The sequence below is a fragment of the Ammospiza caudacuta genome, chromosome 8 (assembly GCF_027887145.1).
Source record: "Ammospiza caudacuta isolate bAmmCau1 chromosome 8, bAmmCau1.pri, whole genome shotgun sequence".
NCBI lineage: Eukaryota > Metazoa > Chordata > Aves > Passeriformes > Passerellidae > Ammospiza > Ammospiza caudacuta.
The window spans coordinates 32393489-32416306 of NC_080600.1; the positions used below are offsets into that span (position 1 = coordinate 32393489).

At 42.7% G+C, this 22818-nt stretch overlaps 1 protein-coding gene across 1 annotated transcript in view; it reads left to right on the forward strand.

Moving 5' to 3' along the window:
* GLI2 (GLI family zinc finger 2) overlaps nt 1-22818 on the forward strand; it is a 137133-nt gene that overhangs the window by 72381 nt on the left and 41934 nt on the right. The window contains exon 2 of the mRNA XM_058809436.1: nt 900-1005. Within this exon, the coding sequence (XP_058665419.1) occupies nt 900-1005 (106 nt within the window). The remainder of the gene's footprint in view (nt 1-899; nt 1006-22818) is intronic.

Sequence of the window (22818 nt, forward strand, 5' to 3'; positions counted from 1 at the left end):
GAGACGCGCGGAGCCCCGTCAGAGGGCGATTGTAGGGGATCGCTATTGCGGTTGTGCGGTATCACTGTCGAGGCTCTGCTAATTCTTTTTCTTTCTCTAGCTTCTGTAGTTTTAGCAGGAAAGGCCCAGGTGGCCAGGCAGTATTGTTGGGGGTGGTGAGGAGAAATAACCTGATGAATTTTCCATCAGCTCAACTCACTCAAATATTCTCGCCGTTAACTTTTGGGGTCAATAATAAATATTAAAACCTGTAGATTTAATAAGTCAATGTAGGTGTTCGCTGCCTTTTGAGACCACTTTATCTTTCCATCAAAGATGAAACAAGCCTCTCAAATGAATAAAAAATAGGGCCTCAAGTGATTACAAGTGAGAGCAATTTGAGCTCCTCTCTCAGAACCTGGCAGTAGGCACTTCTGAGCCTCTTCTGACTGCCTAGACATTCTGCTTTAGCGCTGCTCTTGCTGTTATATTTTTAGGTAAATATTTCCAACTTGTGTGTACAGACCTTCAGGAACAGTGTTTGCTGCCACTCCAGGCTGGAGGGACGATGCAGGTCTGGATCCCACCAGGCTCTGTTGAGTCTGATTTGCGTTGCAAGTCTAGTTTTCCTTGGTGCTTGCTATAATCTCCTCAAGTTCAAAGAGCGCTTAGCTGCTTGTCTTTGTCAAAAACCCTGTTGGAGATCTTTTATGTCGAAGATGTAGGATTTTTCCGCATGACTTTGATTATTTATTCATTCCACTTCTCTGGTGTATGATAGCGCTGATATCATGAAGACCCCTTGTCTTGCACTGCTCTTGCTCTGAAATTCATGGAGATTTAGTGCCTTTGAAATTGTTTTAAAACGGGAAGGAAAAGTTTTTGAAGTCCCTTTTTTTTTCTTCTATTCCCCATAACAGTGCCGCAGCACATTTTTCCGGCCTTCCACGCTCCTTTGCCAATTGACATGCGCCACCAGGAAGGACGATACCATTACGAACCTCACTCTATCCACGCTATCCACGGGTAAGTCTTACACCTCCACTCCTGTGCTAAATGTCAGCCACCTGCAGTATTCCGAACCCCACTGCTAAAGTCCCTGGGACTCACTGCCCTTCTGGCAGGCTGGCCCTACTGGCCACCGTCCACCTCATTGTCCCCATCCAATGACAATACTGACCTGCCTGGCAGGAGGGCTTTACAGCTCTGTTAAGCTGACAGAAGTGCCCTATAGCAGCAGGATGGGAGTATAGGGCTCCTTTGTCATTATCCAGCTCAGCTCACGGGAACAGGCTTGACTTGTGTTTTTGCACCCACCGTGTTTCTCACATCGTGCCTTGCCTGGGTCATTTCTGTCACCATCTTGGCAAAGACCCAGCGCTGCTCCCTCTTTCTGGAGACCTTGTGTACCATTCCTCCCTGCCTGCCAGTTGTGGGGATGGTGGCAAAAGGCTGCCAGGAATGCCGTAATTCAGTTTGATTTCACTGAACAACAGCCTGACTGGGCTGGTAGCATTTTCTAAAAGTAGTGGTAAGTCAGGTTCTCATGGGGGTGTCCGTGTCCACCCTGGAGGCGTAGGACTCTTGAGTTTTGATGGCGACCTTCTCATGAAATCCTCCTCTTGCTGAGGCAGCTGATGGGCAGTGAGCACAGAGACTGGTCAGGGGCTACACCCTGAGAGGGGGGTTCATGGTTAATCTCTTCATCCAGGGACATTACAGCTCAATAGTTCTTGATGACTTGAAGGAGATGTTTACAGAGAGATCTGTTTTCACCTCCTGTGAATTTTGATCAGGGCAAGGAAAATGGAGCCAGCAGGGATGTGAGCAGTGGTTCTAGTGATGGTGGGGCTGGAAGTGTTTCTTCTAGTCCCTGACAAATACCTTTCCCATGAGAGGTGAGGAGCAGTGTGGTGCGGTTGGCAGTCCCACGGCCATCCCAAAATCCTTCAACCCACAGCTGTAACACAGGGCTCAGACATCGGCTGAGGGACAGGTTCCACAGTACTGGGTGTAGGGGAACCACTGAGGGCCAGAATAATTTTTCAAGAACAAGGAAAGAACAGCTAGGGCTCATCACTTAAAAACCTTCCATTTGATCCCCTGCAGTCCTGTTGCAGCCTTGCTGTCTGACCAGGGGCTGTGCTCACCTAGGTTTGCTGGAGCTGCTTTTGGAGCTGTGCTGCTTCTGGATAGGTGTGAGCAGGGGAACAGACCCTGGGAAGCAAGTAATGCAGACAGCAGCAGCCAGATCTGTGGAGCCCCACAGCTACCACAGCTTTATTCTGCTTCCAAAATACTGCAAGAAATAAATGATAGGGCATTTCCCCAGATCCTGTAGAAGACAAGTCATTGTCTTTCAGGCTGACAGTCAATTTGACTGGATGTTTAAAGGGGCAGAACAGCTTCTTACATGCTGTGTGCAAAGGGGAAATGACAAAGCAAGTTGCTAACATGGGAACTGGGGGGATATTAGGGAGGCTGCATGAAAAAGTTCTGCTCTTTCATGCAAAAATTGTAGAAAAAAGACAGAATAATAACTTGCTGGGAGACAGTTATTTAGCCAGAGCTCTGGCTAATAAAGCACATATGGAACAGGGAGATATTCAGAACAGTGGTTAGAAGAGAGGCTGGCAGATGTCCTGATGTTTGTCGCAGGTTATTTGTGCGCCCCACTCCGTGTTCTCCTTCAGCCCTCACGAGGAGGTTTGGGGGCACTGCATATACTCTGGGGCTCCACACCAGTTTCTGTGGCAGGGTCATGAGGCAAGGTCTTCTACAAAATGCAACTGAGAGCTTGCCACTGATGCTGCATACCTATGAATCAGATCCCCAGTAACCCCAGTATTTTTTCATGTTGGCTTTGTCCAGCTGATCAATCCTGGCAAAGCGTACAGCCCTGGCAGATCAGGTTTCAGTTCATCTGCACCAATATTAATAATTTACTGTGTTAGCAGCTACCACATTTGTCTGTCAGTGCACCAAGAGTATCCTGCTTAGTATTTGAGTGGAATTGTTGGCAAATACCTGTTGCATTTCTTCTTTGGGATTCCTCTCCTTTGCAGCAACTCCTCTCACAAAACTAACTTGCGAGGTACGGGAGAGAAAACTTGGTTGTGGGTCTTAAAGAGAAAACATACTCCTCTTTGAAGCTACCTGGGCACTGCACTGAAAGGTGCCTGTGTGGCTGGAGATGCTCCAAAGCTGCCAAGTGCTTCTAGGCTGTGACAATTTTTTAGGGTCGAGGGAATGCCGCTTCTGTTTGTTTGTTTGTCAAGAAGTACCCTGCACTATGGCACAACCCTCTTGGGAAAACTCTCTGCAGCTGTGGTCTCAGTCCTTTTTCCTCTTCAAATTTTATCTGTCAACATCCTAAAATCATGTCTTGTCCTTTACTCTTCTTGTTTTTTATTCTACGTCTCTTTTGTCTTTGTTCTCTCTTCTCCAGTCTGTGCTCTGGAGGTCACACTGTAGCACTCACCCTCCTTGCTGGAGGATGTCCAGTGTGAAATCATCCAGACGTGGTGGTAGACCTGGGCTAGAGCATACTTGGTGGTTGCATGGCTCTTGTCCAATACACTGGACAATTTATGCCACCAGCTCATTCGGGCTATTGTCCAGTGAAATCAGATTGAATTACGGCATTCCCAGCAGCCTTGTTCAATACTCTGTGGGCACAGATGAGCTTCTAGAATTTTGTACTCTCTCCTGGTGGGGCAGAAAGCAATCCTTCTTGTTTTGAAAGTAAACAACCTGTAAAAAAACCCCAAGGGCATATGCATATTCTCACTCTAGAAAATTACGGCAAATGTTTGGAAGAAAAATTGCGTCATTGAGTTTTGGCTTTATGATTAATGTGATGGGTGCCTGACAGAGAGCCCCCAATTCATCAAGTCTATATTCTACCTGTCTGCTGCCGTGACGGTACCAAATTTATCTAATTATGTGAACGTTGCACGGCAAATTAAGTGCAGTCTCATTTCTTGCTAACTATGGGGTCTTATTATCTGCCTGCTGTATTATGTCGAAGGTTTGTTTCCTGATTGCTTGATGTGACCTGGCAGTGCATTCCCCTTCATCACTGTTTGCATTCGGCGTAATGAGAACATACGTTATTTTATCTCAACTGGAGAGAACTCATCTGCAAGGCTCTTTTGAGCAGAACCACTTGTGGGACCCTTTGCTTGGGAACACAGATGGGAATGTGAAAAACTTGAGTAAAAAAGGACCCCCATGCCAAGACGGGCCTGAAAGACTTGCTGCGTTTCTCCTCAGTACTGTCATTCCTGGTGTCTCAGATTTTCTTGTCAAGCAGCATGACAAATAATTTTCAGGACATGAGTCTTCTTCTAAACCACTGAGGATTTATTATATATGTCCAGAAGCAGATTATGTTGGCGTTTCCTTGAATTCTACTTTCAGAGATTGTTTTGGTGTTTCTCCAGTTGTTAGGACAACCCACTTTTCTGTACAACTACTGTTGGTTTTACTTGTTTGGTGGTGAGTTTTTTGGACATCTTTAATATTTGGACTTTTTTTTCTTGGTATTAACAATAATTTGACAGAATTGTGGTGCTTGCTTGGCTTGTGTAGAAAAATAAAGTATCTCATTCAGATGATTGTCCAGGATTGCAATGATAGTGTGCCTGTGGTAATATGGAGGATAGAGGGAGAGGCAGGATTGGAGTTCAGTGGACACCATAAAGAATGCAATGCAGAATGGAGTGAGGCTGGATGTGGGATGAAATCTATTCCAGGAATGTAGAACTAGAGCAGAATGAATAGAAGAAATTTTATTGGTGCAAAAAATGGTATGAGCCAACATTTCCACAATATAACATTCATTTAACAGTAAGTAATACTACAATACTCAAAGGCTAAGAAAAGACAGAAAAATAAATTTGGAGGTTCTGCCTTATTCTGGAGACACTGGATCAAATTACAGAGCCACATTCTTTTTTTTTCCCTCTGATCCTCTCTTCCACAGCGCAGGATGGCTCAGGCTCTGTGGAAGAGCAGTGATGGGTCTTATATGCATTTTCTGCATGCAGCTTTTATTGATTTGTCAGAATTTCACTCTTTGCTGCTGGTTGTAGGTCAGCATTATTTGAGCAAAAGTCATCAGCCAGGTGTGTGTAGGCTCAAAGCTGAACCAGAGAAATTTACTTCCTAAGCTAGTACAGGTCCTTTTCTAACAAAAGGGGTATTTTGTATTTTAGTGGACTTCTTCACAATAACCTAATCCACTGGGCCTGGTCTCTGCTTTAAGCTAAGGGCACAGCTTTGCAAGACCAAGCCCTTGACTACAGAGGAATGTTGCTGGCAGATATGGAAGGTGATTACATGCTTACCTGTTCTTTATTATTGTTGTTTTTTAAATCACAACAAAAATAACTAAAAACTCCTTAGCTCAGCTTAAAAGTCCCTGCCAATGCAATAGCCTTTGGGGCTAACCCTAGTAAACAGCATGCCTAGGCTTGACTCAGCAAGAAGCTTTTTAACAGTAGCTCCTAACTGTGGTTAAAACCCATCAGGCATTATGCACTGTAAAAAACAAAAGCAGCCTTGTTTTTCTACCAACATCCTGGCGGTGTTTTAGGATGCAGTTCTGACATTATTTATTAACAAAATATTGTGTTGCTCTTCTGTCCAGACATAAAAATAGTAAAAAAAACCCCCAACCCTGAGCTGATAATCACAAATTCCATGGTTTTCATTAGGATTGAATTATCCCAAAGACCTAAACATAGAGATGACTCCATCTCCATGATAATATGGAGTTGCCCTTATTTTCCCTCTGGTAGGGATTTTATCTCATTTAATCAAGGATATTCCTGCATTTCCCTGAAATCTTAATATATTATTGCAGATTTTTCCTGATATCCAGCCTACACTTTTTTCTTTATCTGATTTTATTACCCCTCCCTGTTGAAGTTTGTTTCCTTTTTACTGTGTTAAAAATTACAGAATACTTTTTCAGGACCAGTTAAAATGTTCGTGAGCTGTTTATGCAGGGTGATTCACAGGCAGAGGAGTTGACTGTTAAACTTTTCATCATAAAAAGACTATGTCTCAAGTGTTTACAAATATGCCAAATTTAATGTCAAACCCAAGATTTTCCATGTTTAATATCTGTTCCAGTCTGGTTCTCTCTTTCCTTTGTTGTTTTTTGTGAGATTCAGCCAAGGGAGGCCAAGTGGGGTTAAGGGAAAATATGTTGTTTAGCCATACAAAAAATAATCATCGTCATCTTATAACTGCTTTTAGAAACACCAGTGTCTCTTGCTTTAGAGCTGGAATTTTTTATTGTCACAGATGTGCCTTTTGCTGTTCCCATTCCACAAAAACACACACAAAGTCCCATCAATTTTGCCAGATAGGAATCCTTTGAAAGGTCTTGTTTCCAATACACGCGTTGAAGGGGTGTCAGAGTTTTGCGGTAAAATTTTCCGACTGCCCTGTGGCCCTGACCATGCTTCAGCTGAACCTTGCCAGGGCTCACCTGATGGTGCTCCCCGTTCCCTGCTGAGGCCTCTCTGCTGTCCCTTCCATCCAGGGGAATTCCTGACTCTGTGGAGGAGAGGAGCTGCTTGCAGAGAGTGCTCTGGAAGCTGCCTTTGTGCAGTATGCAGCATGCATAGAGTGCCTTGGGTTACCCTCCGCAGGGCACCGCTGCCAGGGGCCGCAGCTGGGCTGGGGATGGGACCCCTGGTGATGGTCATTCCTGCAGCAAGGATGCCTCTCAGCTGAGCCACAGAACGTACATACCAATAAAACCTCTGTGTTTTCATATTTACATTGCTACTGGAGTAGAAAATCTTTGGCAGGTCATGATTGATGGTACTGTGCTGCTTAGGAGACAGAGCGAGCTCCCTCCGGAGTCAAAGCAAACAGCTGCTCAGAGAGGCCTTCTTATGTGTTTTGCAAAGTTTTACGACTTTCACCAAATAGATACATTGCTCATTTGGGAAACAGGTTTGGGGGCTCCCACATCCAATTTATTCTGTCCCCTTCTTTCCCACATGCTTCTTTTATTTATTTAAGAAAATCAGAATGTGTAAGTTTTCAATGGTTTGCAGGGTCTGGTCCCCTCCAGAAGGCTGGTTCAAACCTCTCCATGATCTGTAATTAGCAGGAGTCTGTTGCTTTGAGGTGGCTCTTTGGTAACCTACAGGAGGTGATTTGGGGGACTGTCAGTTCCAAGATTAATACTTGATGGTCACTTGATCTCCATCTCCAGGAGACCACAGATGAAATACTAGGCTTCGGCTGTCATGTTCTGGGAGCTGGAAAAATTACTTTGATTCTATCTGTGCTTTATTTTCCTCATCTCTAAAATATTGTCAGAGTAATACTCATCATTTTGATATCTTGAGAGCTAGAAGAAATAAGAATAATAAGAAATAAGAAATAGCTTCCTTTGGCTTCCAAGATTGGTCTTTTTAGCCATTTTCAGGCACCAGGGAAGCGGTGCACAGCGCTACCTGCCTGTGCAGAAAGTGAGAAGCTCCATGCCTAACTTCTGGCCTCAGTGGGAGGACAGGCTGATCAGGTCTTTGGAGAATGGGGAAGGCGTAATCCAAAACACTGATCAGAGCTAGTATGTTTCTGGAGGCTTTTCCTGTCTTATAAACTATTCTGCAAAAAAACAAACCAAAACACAAACAGACAAATAAACAAACAAAACCAAAACCAAACCAACGAAATACAAACCCCCACAGCTTTCTCTTTTGAATATTTTTAAAGTTGTTCAAGCATATTCCATTATGAGAGAGATTTACATCTGTGCTGTTCTTTAAATTCAGGATAATTTTGTCATGTGCATTTAGTTAAATAGCCTTCAGAGTACTTTGAGTAACTGAAACCTGAAGTCCAGAGGGACCTGAAGGGGATCTTAGCTTCACTAAGCTATGCAATGAAATGCAGATTGGGCTTGGAAATGTGTGGGCTGGGTCTCCAGTTGCTGAATGCTGTGCCATGGGGCTGGAGTGAGTGAGGGGCCTGGGTGAGCTCAGAGGAAGCTTTGCCCATTCACCCTTAGTGAAGATCTGGGCCACCGAGTTGCTGGTGCTGTGAAAAACTGCGCCTCTAATTTAGCCTGATCACCGCCAGAAGTTTAAAAATGGCTAAGAGGTTTTAGTACTGAGAACAAAAGCATGATCTTTGAGGTCTTTTATGTAAACCTCTGGCATGTGTTCATTTAATATGATGTCACTGTGTAATCCACCATTGCTTTTAAATGTCATTCGCAGAGCTTCATGTCAGCGAGTCTTAAGTGATAATCCCTTTGCTTACCTCACTTTATAGTAGATTAAAAGTGACTTCATGCTTCCACCTTATCCGCTGTTAAGCTTGTGCTTTAGGAAAAAAAAATTATTTGAACTCTCTTTTCCTGCTGCTTTCTAAAGAGTTTCTAAACAGAGGGTGCGTGTCTTTCAGAAGCTATCTCAATGGGATTGCCCATTCTCCACTGCTTTCAGCATCTGTGAAAATGGATAAATGTTTGGTGCCAACTTCCTGCCCTTTTAAACTCCAGTGTTCTGAATTTTTTTCTCAAGTTTTCTCTCAGCTAAATGGGGAGCACTGCCCTTCCTGGCCTCTTCTTTTTCTTAATCCTAAATAAATCACTTCTCTAGATGGTATTTCACCTCTTACCAGCTTCCTGTGGTCATAAAGACAAGAGATGCTGGGACTTGTTGCAGTGTTCTTTTCCTCTGTAGCACTTTCTCTTGTACTGCACAGGGGTCTGTGGGCTCCCTCTTGTATCTCCTGGTCTTGTATTTCCAGGTTGAACTTTTACTCTATCCTGTAGCAGGTCCTTTCTCAGTATTTAAAGCTCTCCATGCAGTTCACCTTTCTGGTCCACGGCCCTTTTTTTCTCTCCCCGAATTGCACTTTCCTGCTGCTAGCACACCTCCTTGTGCAACACGTCCCTCCAGATATTTGCTGCATGTTGTCATATCCTCCTCCCTGCTCTAATGAACTGGCCAGGCTGCAGCCTGCAGCATATAGTCAAATATCAATCCACTCAGTCTCCTCATTTTCATTGTGTTTCTCTGAAATCCTTCCAGTATGTGCGAAGATAAATGGACAAAATGCATCCATCCCATTGGCTTGTGGAATGAAGCCTGCGGCACATCACTTTTCAGGTGCTGGTTAATCTGGATTCCCAGATACCAGTGGCCATGGGGAGCAAATTACACAGGCTGCTGAGAGATAAAAACTAATGGCAGAAATGCTGGCTTGTGATGTTGGCTGGAAGAAAAATGTAGGATTTTTAATGTCCATACAGAGCGGAAATTTTCAAATCTCATCCAAAAGTTCCCCCCACGCGGCAAAGAGCAGGGAAGTCAATTTACCCTGGATGGATGAAGGACTGAGTCAATTCTGCTGGGATTAGAACATGTGGTTTGAGGGATCATAGGTATTTTGGGTCTGATTCTTGGACCACCCAGATGGCTGGGGGGAAACTTAAAAGAAAAATACCAATGTGAAAAAGACCCTATTTGGCAGAAGTGAGGATCTGGATACCCTGCGTGCAGCTGACGCCTTGCAGGCCCATCTGCACAAACCAAGGAGGCTGCAGAAGTGGGTGCTGTTACCCTGGCAAATCTCAGACCTGCACATCCCTCCCGTGGGAGTGCATGTGTTTTAGCGGGCTTTCTAGAGCCCTGGTTCTGACACTAAACCACATAAGTATGTTTTTCTTCTGTGTGCCAGACCATTTTGAGAATTTGTGATTTTACACAATTTTCTGCCTTGGAGACTCTTGATTCCTGTTCTTTTATGTTTCACCATTGATATTAAATAGACAGCTCACAGCTAAAATTTAGAGCATTTCTCAAGGGTCAAACTTTTAAAAGTGCCTGTGTTATTTCAGATCATAAATCCCAGTGTACTGGGTCTGGCTAATAGCGTTTGAAAGTGGGTGTTGTGGGTTTCAAAATAGTGTTGACTCTTAGGTCTGGCTTGTCAAGTGCTAGTAATGCAAAGGCTCAATGGGTTTTTCAAACAAGCTGGATCCTATTTAAGGTCAAACTACTCCAACCTCTGTTGAAAATCAGGACACTAAAGCCATCTGTAGTAAAGGAGTTAAGTACCTAAAAATTCATAAAGTGGCTGGAGTGGAGTTAAGAAACACAGACATGTTAATGAGGTGGCTTGTGCATACTTGGAGCCCAGTGTGCATGCCCAGGCCATGCAGCTCCCTCAGGATCAATGGGGATGTTTTCTGCCCTGTCTCCTCTCTGTTGTAGAAGCATGCACATGGCAAATCTCATGGGAGGATGTGCTGTGGAAAAAACACATTCAAGGTTTAGATTATATCAGTTGGCCAGGCTCCACTTCAAGAGCAAGTTTACTGCATTCCCTGCTCCCACTTCATTGGTATATGTGGGGCTGGGTATTGATATAATTGATGGTGGTAGCTGATAGTGAACCAGGAGAATGCGAGCCTTTAGATGATTTTTTTAAGCAGATACTTGTTGGAGTGGGGAGTGCCTTAGAGCATGGTAGGAGCTGTCCTTTTTCACCCCCTGGGCAGCAGAAAGACCTGTACCATGGTTTCCCTGCTGCTGAGCTCATGCTGTTAGATTAAATGTGAGAATTAGGCTCCACCCCTGCCTCCTGCCCTTTCTCTGGCTGCAGTGGTGTGCCTGTGCTTTTGCACAGGTGGAGCCTCCTCGCAGCAGGGTATTTCTTCCTGCACAGCTCATTTTATCTCTCTCTTACACCTCTCCCTGCTCTGCACACGTGAACCAAAGTCACTTATAACAGCACCTGGGTACAGCCAGGCAAGACTGAAAAAATACATTGGGACTGTATAAAATGCAGTCACAGTCAGCTTTTTGAGTTTTAAGTCTCTCAGGGAAATAAATGTGCATTCTTAAATCCAGCAAGGGCCTTTGAGATATTTGCCTTTTGACCCTGTGAAAGCATCCTGGAGAAGAATTTGTCTTATTCCTTCTCTTGCCCCTTCAAAAGAGACTTTCCTATCTTGGTCATGGGGCTACTTACATGGCTTTTGATTTGCAAACCAGCTGCTGGACATGGTACCTGCTGATTGAATGCTTCATGTGAAAGCTTCTTAAGATCCCACAGAGTAACCACACATCCCAAAGTACCTTTGGTAGAGGAAGTCTACCAGAGTGTGGTTAATACATTAAAAATAGGAAAGTTTCAAGCTTACAGCTGCATTAGGGTGATGTTCTTACATGCACATACTTGAAGGCTGTTTGTCTTCACTGTGAGATAAAACACTTCATTTCATAGGCTGTCTTTCATTCTCACTCAAGTGAAGTAGGATATTTTACAAGAGAAAACTGCATTGTAGATGACAGAAAGCAGAGTGTAGATTGATAGGGAGGTGAAGGAATTAATGCATTCAGTCATCAAATCAGTAAATTAAAGGAAGATCAATCTAATGAGGAGTAGTAAGAAGAAGAAGATTTGTAGAAGGTACTTGAAAAGTATTTTCTTGAAAAGTGTTATCTAAAAGATGAGTTGGTAATGCAGAGGGTCACACAGAAAGTGCTCTGGGCTAAAGAACTGTTTTTAAGTCTCTTCCTATTCAGGAGAATGTGTGACTGTATGCTCGATTAGAAATGCCTGTTCAGGTCTGTTGACTTCAGAGAAACTTTAATGAATATTCACATGCTGTCCTGAGGAGAGTGCTCTTCTGAAGATACCACAGAACAGAAATGTTTACTAAATCCTGCTTGTGTATTTGTGCTCTAAAATTAGTTCATATTAGTAATTTTTCTTGTGTCAATATAAACTTGGCTGTTGACTTCAGACCTCTTACAGCAGTGGATTATTTGCTGGTATTCTCATGAAAGACTTGTTATGATTTTTAGATGGTTTTTGCAAAGTATAAGTCCCAGTTTAACGAAGGGGGACTCTAGAGCTGTGGTGGTTACTTCCACAGCATTACTGTGACTCCAGCATCATCACAGAGATCCCAGAAGTGGTGTCAAACCGGCCAGATTGAGGAGTCCAGCCATGTTACCATGCAGACAAAATATCCCAGTGTCTGCTTCCTACCATGACCAAATTTTCAAGGAATTACCAGTGTTTGAGGTGCTGCTTTGTGTAACTGATAATCACTCAGGTCAGACTGTGTTGGTGCTCAAGGAGCCAATGACATTTTCAGTTCCTCTGGCCTCTGAAATGAGGCCTTTGCTGCTGTTTTACCCTGATTACAAGCTACACGTTTGTGATGACATCTTTTGGGGATCAAGGTACAGCATGAGAGTTGGTGTATTATAGGGATCAGGTCAGGGTGAATAATTCTATTTTCTGTAGACCAGCTAGAAGGATTTTGCAGTTAGTTCCCAGGAGAGAAATCATATAGAAGTGATTTCTATTTTCCTCTTTTTTCCTAGTCCTCCAGCCCAACTGATTCTCTGTAAGAAGTATTGCTAGGAAGTGATGGATAGTGAAGTATCTGCAAAGTTTTATCCAGTACATTTTGAAGCTTCAGTATTTACAACCTGTTTATATATTGTTTCCAGTAGAAGTCTCTAAACAGAAAAATAGTCATATGAAACCAGTGTTAGCAGACCCCAAACCACTTTATTCACTTGACAAAATAGTAGACTTCCAAAGTCAAATAGATTTCTAGCCATCTTTGGAAAAGAAATTGTACACAAACACATAACCCAACCGCTTTTCAGGCTAGGTCAGAGAAATTCAAACCCTCACCCAAGACAAGAGATGTAAGAGGCTAAAATGGAATTGAGCAAGCTTAGGTATTTTAGAAGTCATGTGTTTTCAGGGTTCCAGAGGATCTTTACAGAGGACAAATGCACTGGACTTGTGGGCTGTAGTGGCGAGCAATGAAAACCACTTCATATTCCTCACCAGAGCAGCATCACGTGGCCTTGCCTAGTGAGTCTGAGGGAAAGGCATTCTCCCCCAACACCACTTCCTCCATGTCCTGGGATTGTCTGCTCAAGGCTTGGCTGGGTCTTGACCTCTCTTGGCATGCGAGATCTAAACCTGGTATGACTCCAGACTTCCCTCAACCGCGTCTGGTTTGAATCCTGTCAGTGCCTGGATGAGTGTTACCACAAGAATAAGAATCTCTTCAAAGAGTTGTTTGTTTGTTTGTTTAAGAGATGACTTCTGCCAAATGTGAAGAAGGTAGGAGCTCTGTGAGCTGTAACTTCTTTCCCCTCAAGTCCTGATGTACTGCTGGAGCTTAGGATTTTGTCAACCTGGTTTCTTCCTTGCTTGATCCCTGCAGAGCAGGGTTTGCATTTCTGGTGAATTATGTGACAGTTTCTGATAAGGATGGATGGTGAGCAGAGACTTGGGTTTGATTTCTGTGCAGATGTCACGTTACTTCAGGTATGTCACTCTGGTGCAGTATATTGGGTGAGTTACCCTTCCCAGGGTGACTTAGTGAGTAAATGGCACAAATTGAGGGACAGAAGATTCCGTAAGGTGCCTTGTGCTGAAGAGCAGCAGACTGTGCTCCCTGCCAAAGTCTTGCACTGGATGCAGTGGTTTCTTATCCCTTCACTTGGTTTTTGACTATATTGCCAAACTGGACTTTTTCCAGGATCTGGTTTCTGTGATTGACTTCATTACTTTGTGTTCCATAAACCCAGCCCTTCCAGCTGTGTGTGCACTGGTGCTTTTCTCCCAGGCAGGGCAATTTTGTGGTTCACACATTCACCAGCAAATTTGCTGCAATCTATGAACTTCCAGTGCAGTAAGGATTTGTGTGTGCACATAAGGGTGTGTGTGGTGTCTTCTTTACTTAGCAGTGTAAGGTCTCAGTCTAATCTCCTGCTCCTGTTTACCAGCCTCCCTGGGTGAAAGCTGGGCTGAAAGTCATCTCCTGGTCTACCACCATCATCTGCACTCCCCAATCACATTTGAGATTCAGTTGAAAGAGCCAGTGGTGTCCAGGAGGAAATCTTTGATTAAAATGAAATTGTAGACTTTCAGAAGCTGTTATTGAAGGTAGAAGGTGGACATGCAGCCCAGCAGTCTGGCTTCTTTGGAGATGTTGGAAGAACTTGACAAATATGCCTGTAAAAATCCATGTGTACAATACCACAAGCTGCATTTGTTAATAATTTTTGACTTGTCAAACTTTTATCCTCCTTCACTGAACAGGAGAATGAGACCTTTCATGTGGGAATATTGTAATTAAACGTTTATCTCCTACCAATAGGTCCTTGTAACTTCCTGTACTGTCAGATACTCTATGACTGACCTTAGAACATGGCCTGTGCATTCTTGCACCTTTTTAGCGTTGGCTGGAAACTCTTTTGTAGTAGGCATGAATGGTTGTATTAATCCTTACGTTTTCATGAGTACCAAACGTGTACTGCACGCTGGGTAAGAGCAATTATATTGCCGTTAGATTATGAGCAGCTTTCCTGTCCTCTGATGTGACATGCACAAATAGAATTGTGAATATTGGCAGTTCAGATCCAGATACTTGAATTTCCTTGGTTCCTACTAATACTTTAGATGATTTAAACCATAAAATATTTTTTAAATCAACATTAGTTTCACCTGTTACATCCTTTGCTTATTTAAACAAATCAAGCAGCTGATACAACTAAATAAAAAAACCCGAAAACATGCAAAGTGCAGGATCTTAAGTTCTATTTTAAAACTAAACTGCAGATAGGAGAATTTCTTATCAAAATCCTGTCTACAGCCTTTTCCTACAATGAAGGTATGTAAAAGCTTATACCCCACTGAAACCAACTTGGGCTGCAGGTGATACTTGTTGGTGCAAAAAGATGACTGATGGGACTTTCAAAAGCTTCTAACGCATGGAAAAACTCACAACTGGGATTTCAGCATAGCTTTGATTGCCAGGCTTGGTTTGTCTGCTACTGAGTTGTCTAAAGTGAGTAAAGAAATCCACTGCACCTGAGCAGTTCTGATTTCTCATTTCCAGACCACAGTACAATGGCCCTGTGTTTGCCTTTTCCAAAACCAGAGAGAAATGTTTTAAATAACATTTTGTGCTGAATTATTAAAACTGATGCAAATGTTTTCATTAAAATTTGAGTGTATTTAATATCCCTTCTCTTGAATTTTAAATAGAACCAATACTTGGTGACTTAATTGCCCAGCAATATATATTTTTTAGATTTTTGCCTTATATTAATAAAATGAGTGTATTTACATAGTTCCAACCTAAGCACATCTCGTTTTACTGACTAATTGCCTCATTTAAAGGGCACATAATGTTAACACCTTTTGGCTTGCCTGAGACTTTACATCATGCTACACGCTGAATCCCACAGTGAACTTTATCCTATGCAAAAAATAAATCATGTTCTCGATCTTTCTTGATAAAATATTCCAAAGAACCCCTCCACAGCTCTCTGGTCATTTTAAATTGTCCCCATTGCAGTGGGGTTGTGTTCAGACTAGCTAGATGACCGTCTCAGGCAGAGCGGGGCTGCTGTTGTGGAAAGCAGTGGCTGTAACCTGTGAGTTGAGCACCTGCCCTTGCCCATGCAGCCATCTCTTTCTCGGCCCTGCGTGGTTTGAGTGTGCACAAACAGGGCTGGGGGTCTCATCCCTGTCACCACTTTAATGGCACGTGCACTGAATTTGGTGAGATGCAGGAAGGGTGATTTTTTGAGGCTGTGGAGTGATGAAGATCCTCCTGTTTCTGCCCCTGGATCAGCAGTACAGGAGGTACCAGAACTGTTAGTGTGAGGAGGATGTCTGGGGGCCTTTGCCAGCACTGATGCTGCAAAACCCCCCTGTTTTTCAGGCAGCACCCCAAACCCAGCTGCAGTTCCCTGGAAGGGGGAGCATAAAGAGTGGCTGTGCCTCTGCCGTTGAAGCTTTTAGGAGAGAAACAGTTTCAGCTACTTGGCATCAACCTGGTGCTTTTGGGAATTAGATGTGACATTTGAGGTCAGGTTGGCATAACTTAAGGGTCAGCTGAGGGCTGGATGTACTGAACTTGCTGCTTCTACCCAGCTGAGCTTAGTGCCCAGTTGTAACCTGAGGTGAAGGAAGGTCTGGGGTGTCTGGTATTGATGGGAGGCCCCATGCAGGCAGAGGGGCAGGTGAGAGCAGTGGCCAGGAGACGTGAGGCCATGGCACAGCCCTAAGGACAGAAGCCACTGGTGGGTGGTGGCATGGTAAGGAGCTGTCTGTGCCCAGGCCCCCTCTCCTGCCAGGCTGGTGAGCACCAGACCTGCTGGACACCAGCACAGCCACAGCAGATATGCAGGGCTGGGTTCTTTGGCCTGAATAGACCATGTGCATGTGTACATCACTCTCCAGCTGCAATGACAACGGCTCTTTGAAATGCTCCTCTGCATTTGCATTTACAAAAGCTGGATAAGCCTTTTAAAAAAAAAAATCTGATAAGTAGCAGGCAATTGAATTAACCACTGTTGACTGTATTGCTGTCTCTTAACAAACTCCATCTGTATGGTCTCCCTTTGTAGACACAATTTTATAACTTAATTTCCCTACCAAAACATCAGTGTTTACTTAGTAAGAAATCTGTTCTTTGTCAGCTTAAAACAGTGATTTCTTTATTACCACTCTGCGCAAGGAATGACAGCACAGAGTTGGCACTGGAGCAAGTCTGGTTGAGTCTACAGCGTTGTAATGGAAACAGGGTGAACTGAGGGTCAAGTATAATGGGATTTGTATACAGAAATGTGTCTGCATAAGGAATAGCTGCATGAGATAAGAGAATGAAAGATGAGGCCCACAGGTCTCCCTTTGCATGGTATTGGGAAGGAGGTATTGCTGTAGGTACTCAGCAGACAGGAGATGGGGTTACCTCTGCACCAGCACTGCAAAGTTCCCTAAATCACATGTGCCTGCTCCTGCACCAGCTGATGTTGGTGGGTGCAGGATGGATTGGTGCAGACATCAGGGATTACTCTAAGAATGTTTTGTATGTAATTTTTACTGATTTTGGGAAGCATAGGGTCAGTGAGGGGTTTTCAAGCTATTACAGTATGTGGCCTTCCTAAAAAATTTCTAGCAGAGTTGTTAAACATAGTATCATGAATTTGGCCTGAATAACAAGAGATTTGCAGAGATTTTTCGCTGTCTTTCACAGCCCCTAAAGGAGTTTTTAGTGCTTCCCAAGGGTTTTGCGAACCACAGGTTGAACAGCACTAGTGTAAACTTCCAGCAGTAAACAGCTGGGGAACATCAGATCCCTATTCTTTCCCTGATAAATGTGTTATATTTTCCTATGCCACTGAAAAACCGAAATAGGAGAGCAGCTGTAGTCAATGACACCAGTGGATCTGGGAGCAAAGGAGTTTTGCAAGGAAGGCTCTTTGGGTGGTTACGTGGCAGATGAGATATGAAACACCTCATGTTTTTTTTACCATGAGATGATGGTTTGGGGGGTAGGGGAAGCATCCTGGCTCCTTTGGAGTATGTTCAAGTTGTACAGTGTGGTGAGCAGGACTGGGGTTTTACCACAGGACTGGGCTTCTGTTTATTGCTTTTACTTTCTAGAGCCTTTCTCAGTCTTACATTGCAGGCATGCCAGTTGTTTGTTGCAACAAATTCGTTTTGTTGCAATTGGAGAGACTCTGCTTTCTTGGAATTTTTTGTACTCAGCTTTTCTCTGTGAAAAATTAAACCCTAGTGGAATGCTGTCCAGATTTAAAAAACCATTTATGTCTCATTCATGTTCATTTTCTTTCTAATGTTAAAAAAGCAAATAGAAATGGAAAAAAAGTGATAGGTTAAAAAGAAGAAATAAATATTGAAGTGCTGATTTATTGTTAATTCTCTTATTTTGTACAGAAAGCTCCAGATACTTCAAGAGAAAAGCTTGTTTGTAATAAAAAGGGTTTATTCCCTATAGTCATATCAGTGAAAAACTTTTACCTAGTTCTGCTCTTCACCATATAATTGCTTGCTTTTCAACATCCTCGTTGCAAAGCAAAGGCTGGTTAGATCAGCCAGTCTGCTGGATCAGATCTTACATTACATCTTGAGCTCTTTGAGTGCCATTAGCATTTCCTTTTAGAAGTGAAGAAATATTGACAGTTTGGTAGGTTATCTCGCGTTTTACTGCACGTTAGGGCACTTCAAAGTCTTTATGTAGTGATGGGAACTGTCATGAAGTAGATGTGAAAAGGGCCTTTGGTCCAACTAAACCTGTCAGCAAAAAGATTTAGGGCAGATGGTTATTATTAGAAATCAATGTATTTATTATATATTGTTCAAGAATATTTCCCTTTGGAGGTTACTGTGAGTACTGTTGCTGTTTAAAATGTGTCAAATACCAGTAAAATTAATTCCTGCAGAAAACCCAGGGAGCCCCAACCAAAAGCTTTGTTATTATGGAAAGGCATGTCTCTTACTCCTTTGTGCTGTGATGCACCAGAGGCAGGTAGGCACACAGCACACCAGCAGAATCCCTGGCATGTGTCTGTGTGTGTGAGAGATGTATTTCTGCACAGCTATCACAATCACCTTTATGTACTGACAGAGCTCCTCCGTCTGCTGTGTCTGGAAAGGCTCTGTAGAGATCTGTGCTGTACCTGTTCCATTTTGTTATATTCCCCTTTGTAAACTATGGGGTTTGGTTACTTCCAGTTAGTTACAGCAGCTTACTGCTGCTTAGGGCAAGTGTGTCATTTTTCTAAGGCTTGAACACCAATGGTTTTCTCCTGTACTTTAGTAAAGAGAAGCAGGATATTTCAGAGTTTTGTAATTAATTGGATGTAGGTTTTCCTTCCTTGGTGTCTTGTTTAGCTATAAGTTTTAAGCTATAGGACCTTGGATTATGGGAAGAGGACATTCCCAACAGAAAAAGAAGCATATTAGCAGAAACATTAATGCTGGAAGTCGTTGTCCTGGAACAAAGATTCATTTTCCATTCACCCCGTGATTTACAGCACATTCCAACCAAGTGATTTGGCTATGGTCTTCTGGCATAACATTGTTTGCCCTTTCCCTGACATTTTGCATATAAAGAAAAGTTATGAGCTTCTTGGGCATTCAAGGTACCAGGAAATGCAGGAGTCTTACCTAATTTGTTAACATGAAATTATAGATGTCAGACACAGACTCTGTTAGTTAATGTTGGTTAGAGTAATGCTGCAGCCGGTTGATTGTATTACAGTCATGATGAAGAGGAATGGTCTTTTTTTGCTTTTCTGGGATATGACAGGTATGGAGCCAAGGCAGATTTAAAATGTAATGAATGAATAAGCATTTTTTGTGGTTTGCCTGACTCTTCCATGAGCCCTGTTGTTGTGGTGTTGCTGCCACTGTCCTTCTCTCTCCTCAATGGGTTAGTGCTGGCATAACATGGAAACAGAGTTTCCCAAAGTAGTATAGGAATTGTCTTTTAAATGCTAAACCCTTCCATAGCACTTGAATGTTATAACCTTTTAAGGGAGAGAAGCCTCCACCCAAAAGTAGCATAGGAAGAAGACACTGGGCAGGGATTCAAGAACTCAGATTTCTTCCCCACAAACATGCACTTCCATTTGTTTTCCCAAGACCAATTTCTTCACAGCTACAAGCAAAGTATTCACTTGAAAGTGCTAATATCCTCAACATGTGTCCCAAGGGAAAACAATGAGATGCAGAGAAATGGCTGTGTCACATCTGACACATCTCTCTGACACTCGTTTCCCACATCCCCACACCAGTGTTGGCTCCTCTCAGATCTCCCTCAGCTCTGCCATCAAGATCTGGTCTGTGTCTACACCTCTCCCCATCTTTTTTCCCACTGATTCCCACCTGGCTTGCTCCTTCAGTCAGCCATGCCACAGCCCAGCCTTCATCCCCTCCCCACCCTGACCCTGCAGTGTTTTGACACCCCAGCTCTCAAAATTTGTGGCTATTGGAATCAAGTTCTCATGCATGGCGGTTTCAACGTGAAGCTTACATGCCTCCAGGCTTCCACTGCTCCTTAGGTTTGCTTCCTTTCACTGGCTCCTACACTTCTATTCATGCTTTCCTTCATGCCTTTTCTCTCACTTTTCTTCCTTCTCTCCCCCTCAGCTACCTTCCTTGAAGTTTCCCTTCTTAAAATACGCTTCTCTGAAGGCTTTCATCATTAATCTCTCAAGAAACTATCTTAGAGCCTCATCTGCTGTGCTTTGATTTATTCGTTGTGCAGTTTTTTTGGTAAGTATCTCACAGGAACTGAGCTGGTCATCCTTCTACCTCCATTCCTAAAGGAAAGCTTGTGTGAAAAGGTGGGCTTTCAGAACTTAAATTAAAAGATCATGTAAGTAAGATAATTAGATTTAAAAAAGGATATTAGGATCTGAAACAGAATGTTTACTTGCTTTGATGTGCTTTTGGAACATATGTCTGCACAGTGGGTTGTGTGGCTGATTAAGTATAAAACAATCTGAGAAAAAATCACCACTATTAAGCTTAAATCAAAGATCTCTCCCTAAGACACTAATTTGATTTGGGTTTGAAGGTCCCATATCAACCCTAATTTCTACCTTTGATGTCTTGCTTCTTTGTGTGTTGTATAATGGAGGGCAACCTTACTTATAAAAATTTGCGGTTTTCTTCCATTTTAAAAGCAAATATTGTTATTGTTGTTGTGTTGCAGTTGTGACTACAAATGTCAGCCAATACTAGACCCTTGTGATAAATGCAGCGCAAATGCAAAGAGATACCATATGTGGTCAGGAGAGTTTTTAATCTGAGAACCAATGCCTGTGCTCAGGCTCCCAACTTTGCTCTCTCCAAAAGTTGTTCCTGTCCCCGCTGAGGCTGCCAACACCCTGTGAGCTTAAAATCGTTGTTAACTTATGGTGGAACTTAGATGAAAAAAGGTTGCAAGCTCTAAACCAAAACAGTTTTGATTTCATTATTAAAAAATCTTATATATATCAGGTGAAATCAAATAGGTTGTTTGATTTGTTCTTGGATTTAGATATTTTAGGTATAGGATTGAAGTCAGGAATCATCTATGGAATCATCCTTCAAAAGGAAAAATGAAAGATATTTACCACTGGTTTTTTCTACTTTTGTAACAAAAAGTTCTTTTTCTTACCTGGAACAAGGATTTTAAATTACTCACATGCTGGAAGTAGCATTAAGTCTAAGGCATGGAAAAAATAATCATGTAAAGAAATTGTACCTGCCTTATATTACAATACTGTGTAGATGAAAATCATAGGAGTTGTGTTGGAGACGTGTTCTTGTTGCTCCTCCCATTGGTGGCAGAGTTTTCTTTGATTTCAAAGTAGTACAAGATTAGACTGAAGGCATGACAACTACCATTGCCAGTGGTTGTGGAGTGGGATTTTCATAGTGTCTACCTAAATCCTTCTCAAAGCGCTGCCCAAACCACAAATTCACAAATAAGAGATGTCATATTCAGAGTTTTTTATCTGTTAAGGCCCAATGGAATTACCACAGTTACCTGATCTGGCTAATGCAACACTGGCCATAGGATTTCCCTCTTTAATTTCTACTGTGGGAGAAATTACTATTTCCTACTATTAAAACTCCAAACCTTGCTGTGCACTTAAAGCTCATCTTTTTAAAAAGCATCTGGTTTTGCCATACAGTCTTGTTGCAATGCTGAATTTAGCAATTCCATCTATAAACCGATCTAATGGGAACTTACCCGTGTTGATAAAAATATCTTTTAAAATCAATATTTTATTGTTATAAACCTTTTATTACTATTACTTTTATGCTTCCTTTTTTTGCTCAAAGACATGTTTGAGGGGAAAAGAGAAAATACGAACTCCATGAAGCACATACCCATTAAATTTCTGCAGAAAAGCTGTAACATTTGTTCAGCTTCACAATCTCTATAACATCTTATAAGTGAGGGCATTAACTGCTGAATTAGCTGTGGTAGCTCTGATTTTCTATATATTCCTCTTTGTGAGTATGAAAAAAAAATATTAACCTTATTTTAGAGTTCAGAAATACAGGGGGAAAAAATATTACTTGTGCATCCCGATGGAGCAGGGGCTGGGAGGTAGCAGTGATGTCTCTGGAGTCCCCATCTCGATCTCTTTGTAGAGGGACACAGAGGTCGGCTCCCCAAGTTGATAGTCTTATATTCGATCATCAGGTCACTTTACTGGCTAATTATCAACTTGTTGCAGCGCTGGGAAAGCTGGGAAGAGCGAGCAATTCCCCATCGCCTCATTACCGGCGATCCCTGGAGCGGCTGCGGAGAGGCGGCTGCGAGGCAGCTCTGTGCTGCTCCTGCGGCACATCCTCTGCTCTCCGAGCTGAAAACACGGCAGGGAGGGAAATCTGTGTGAATGATCAAATGCCATGTGAATTTGATAGTCATGGCCCAGGTTTGACCTCTGGAAGTTACCTTGTTTTGAGGGACCTCGTGGGGTTTGATCCTCGGGGTACCGCACAACTGCTGCGACCTCTCGCCCTTCCTGTTGTAAGGGACTTTAAATCAGAAATAAACAGAGGTGAAGCTGAGGGGCTGCTGAGAGCTGTTTAGACTGAAGCATTTAGCATGAATCCTGGGGCATTTTAGGTTTCCTGTTGAATACAGCTTTGGCATCCCATCCATACAGTGTCTGCCATGACAGCAGTCCATTTTTCAGTTGTCTTTATGGCTTTCCTCCTTCAGGCAAAGGTGGTGTTCTAGGTACACAGCACTTGGAGAAACAGGCTAGGAAGTTTTATGTAAAACAAAACAAAAGGAAGTTTTGGGGTTTAAAAGTGGAGTTTAAAAATGATTGTTGCCTTTAAAAGCTTTTTTTTAAATAACAAAACTTTACCAGAGTATGATACCCCTCCCCATGAGTAATTCTGTTCCTTGCTTCTATGTCTGTTTAGCAGCTATGTGTTTCTTTATTGTGGAGCAAAACAATTGCCTTCAAGTGTCCATATTCC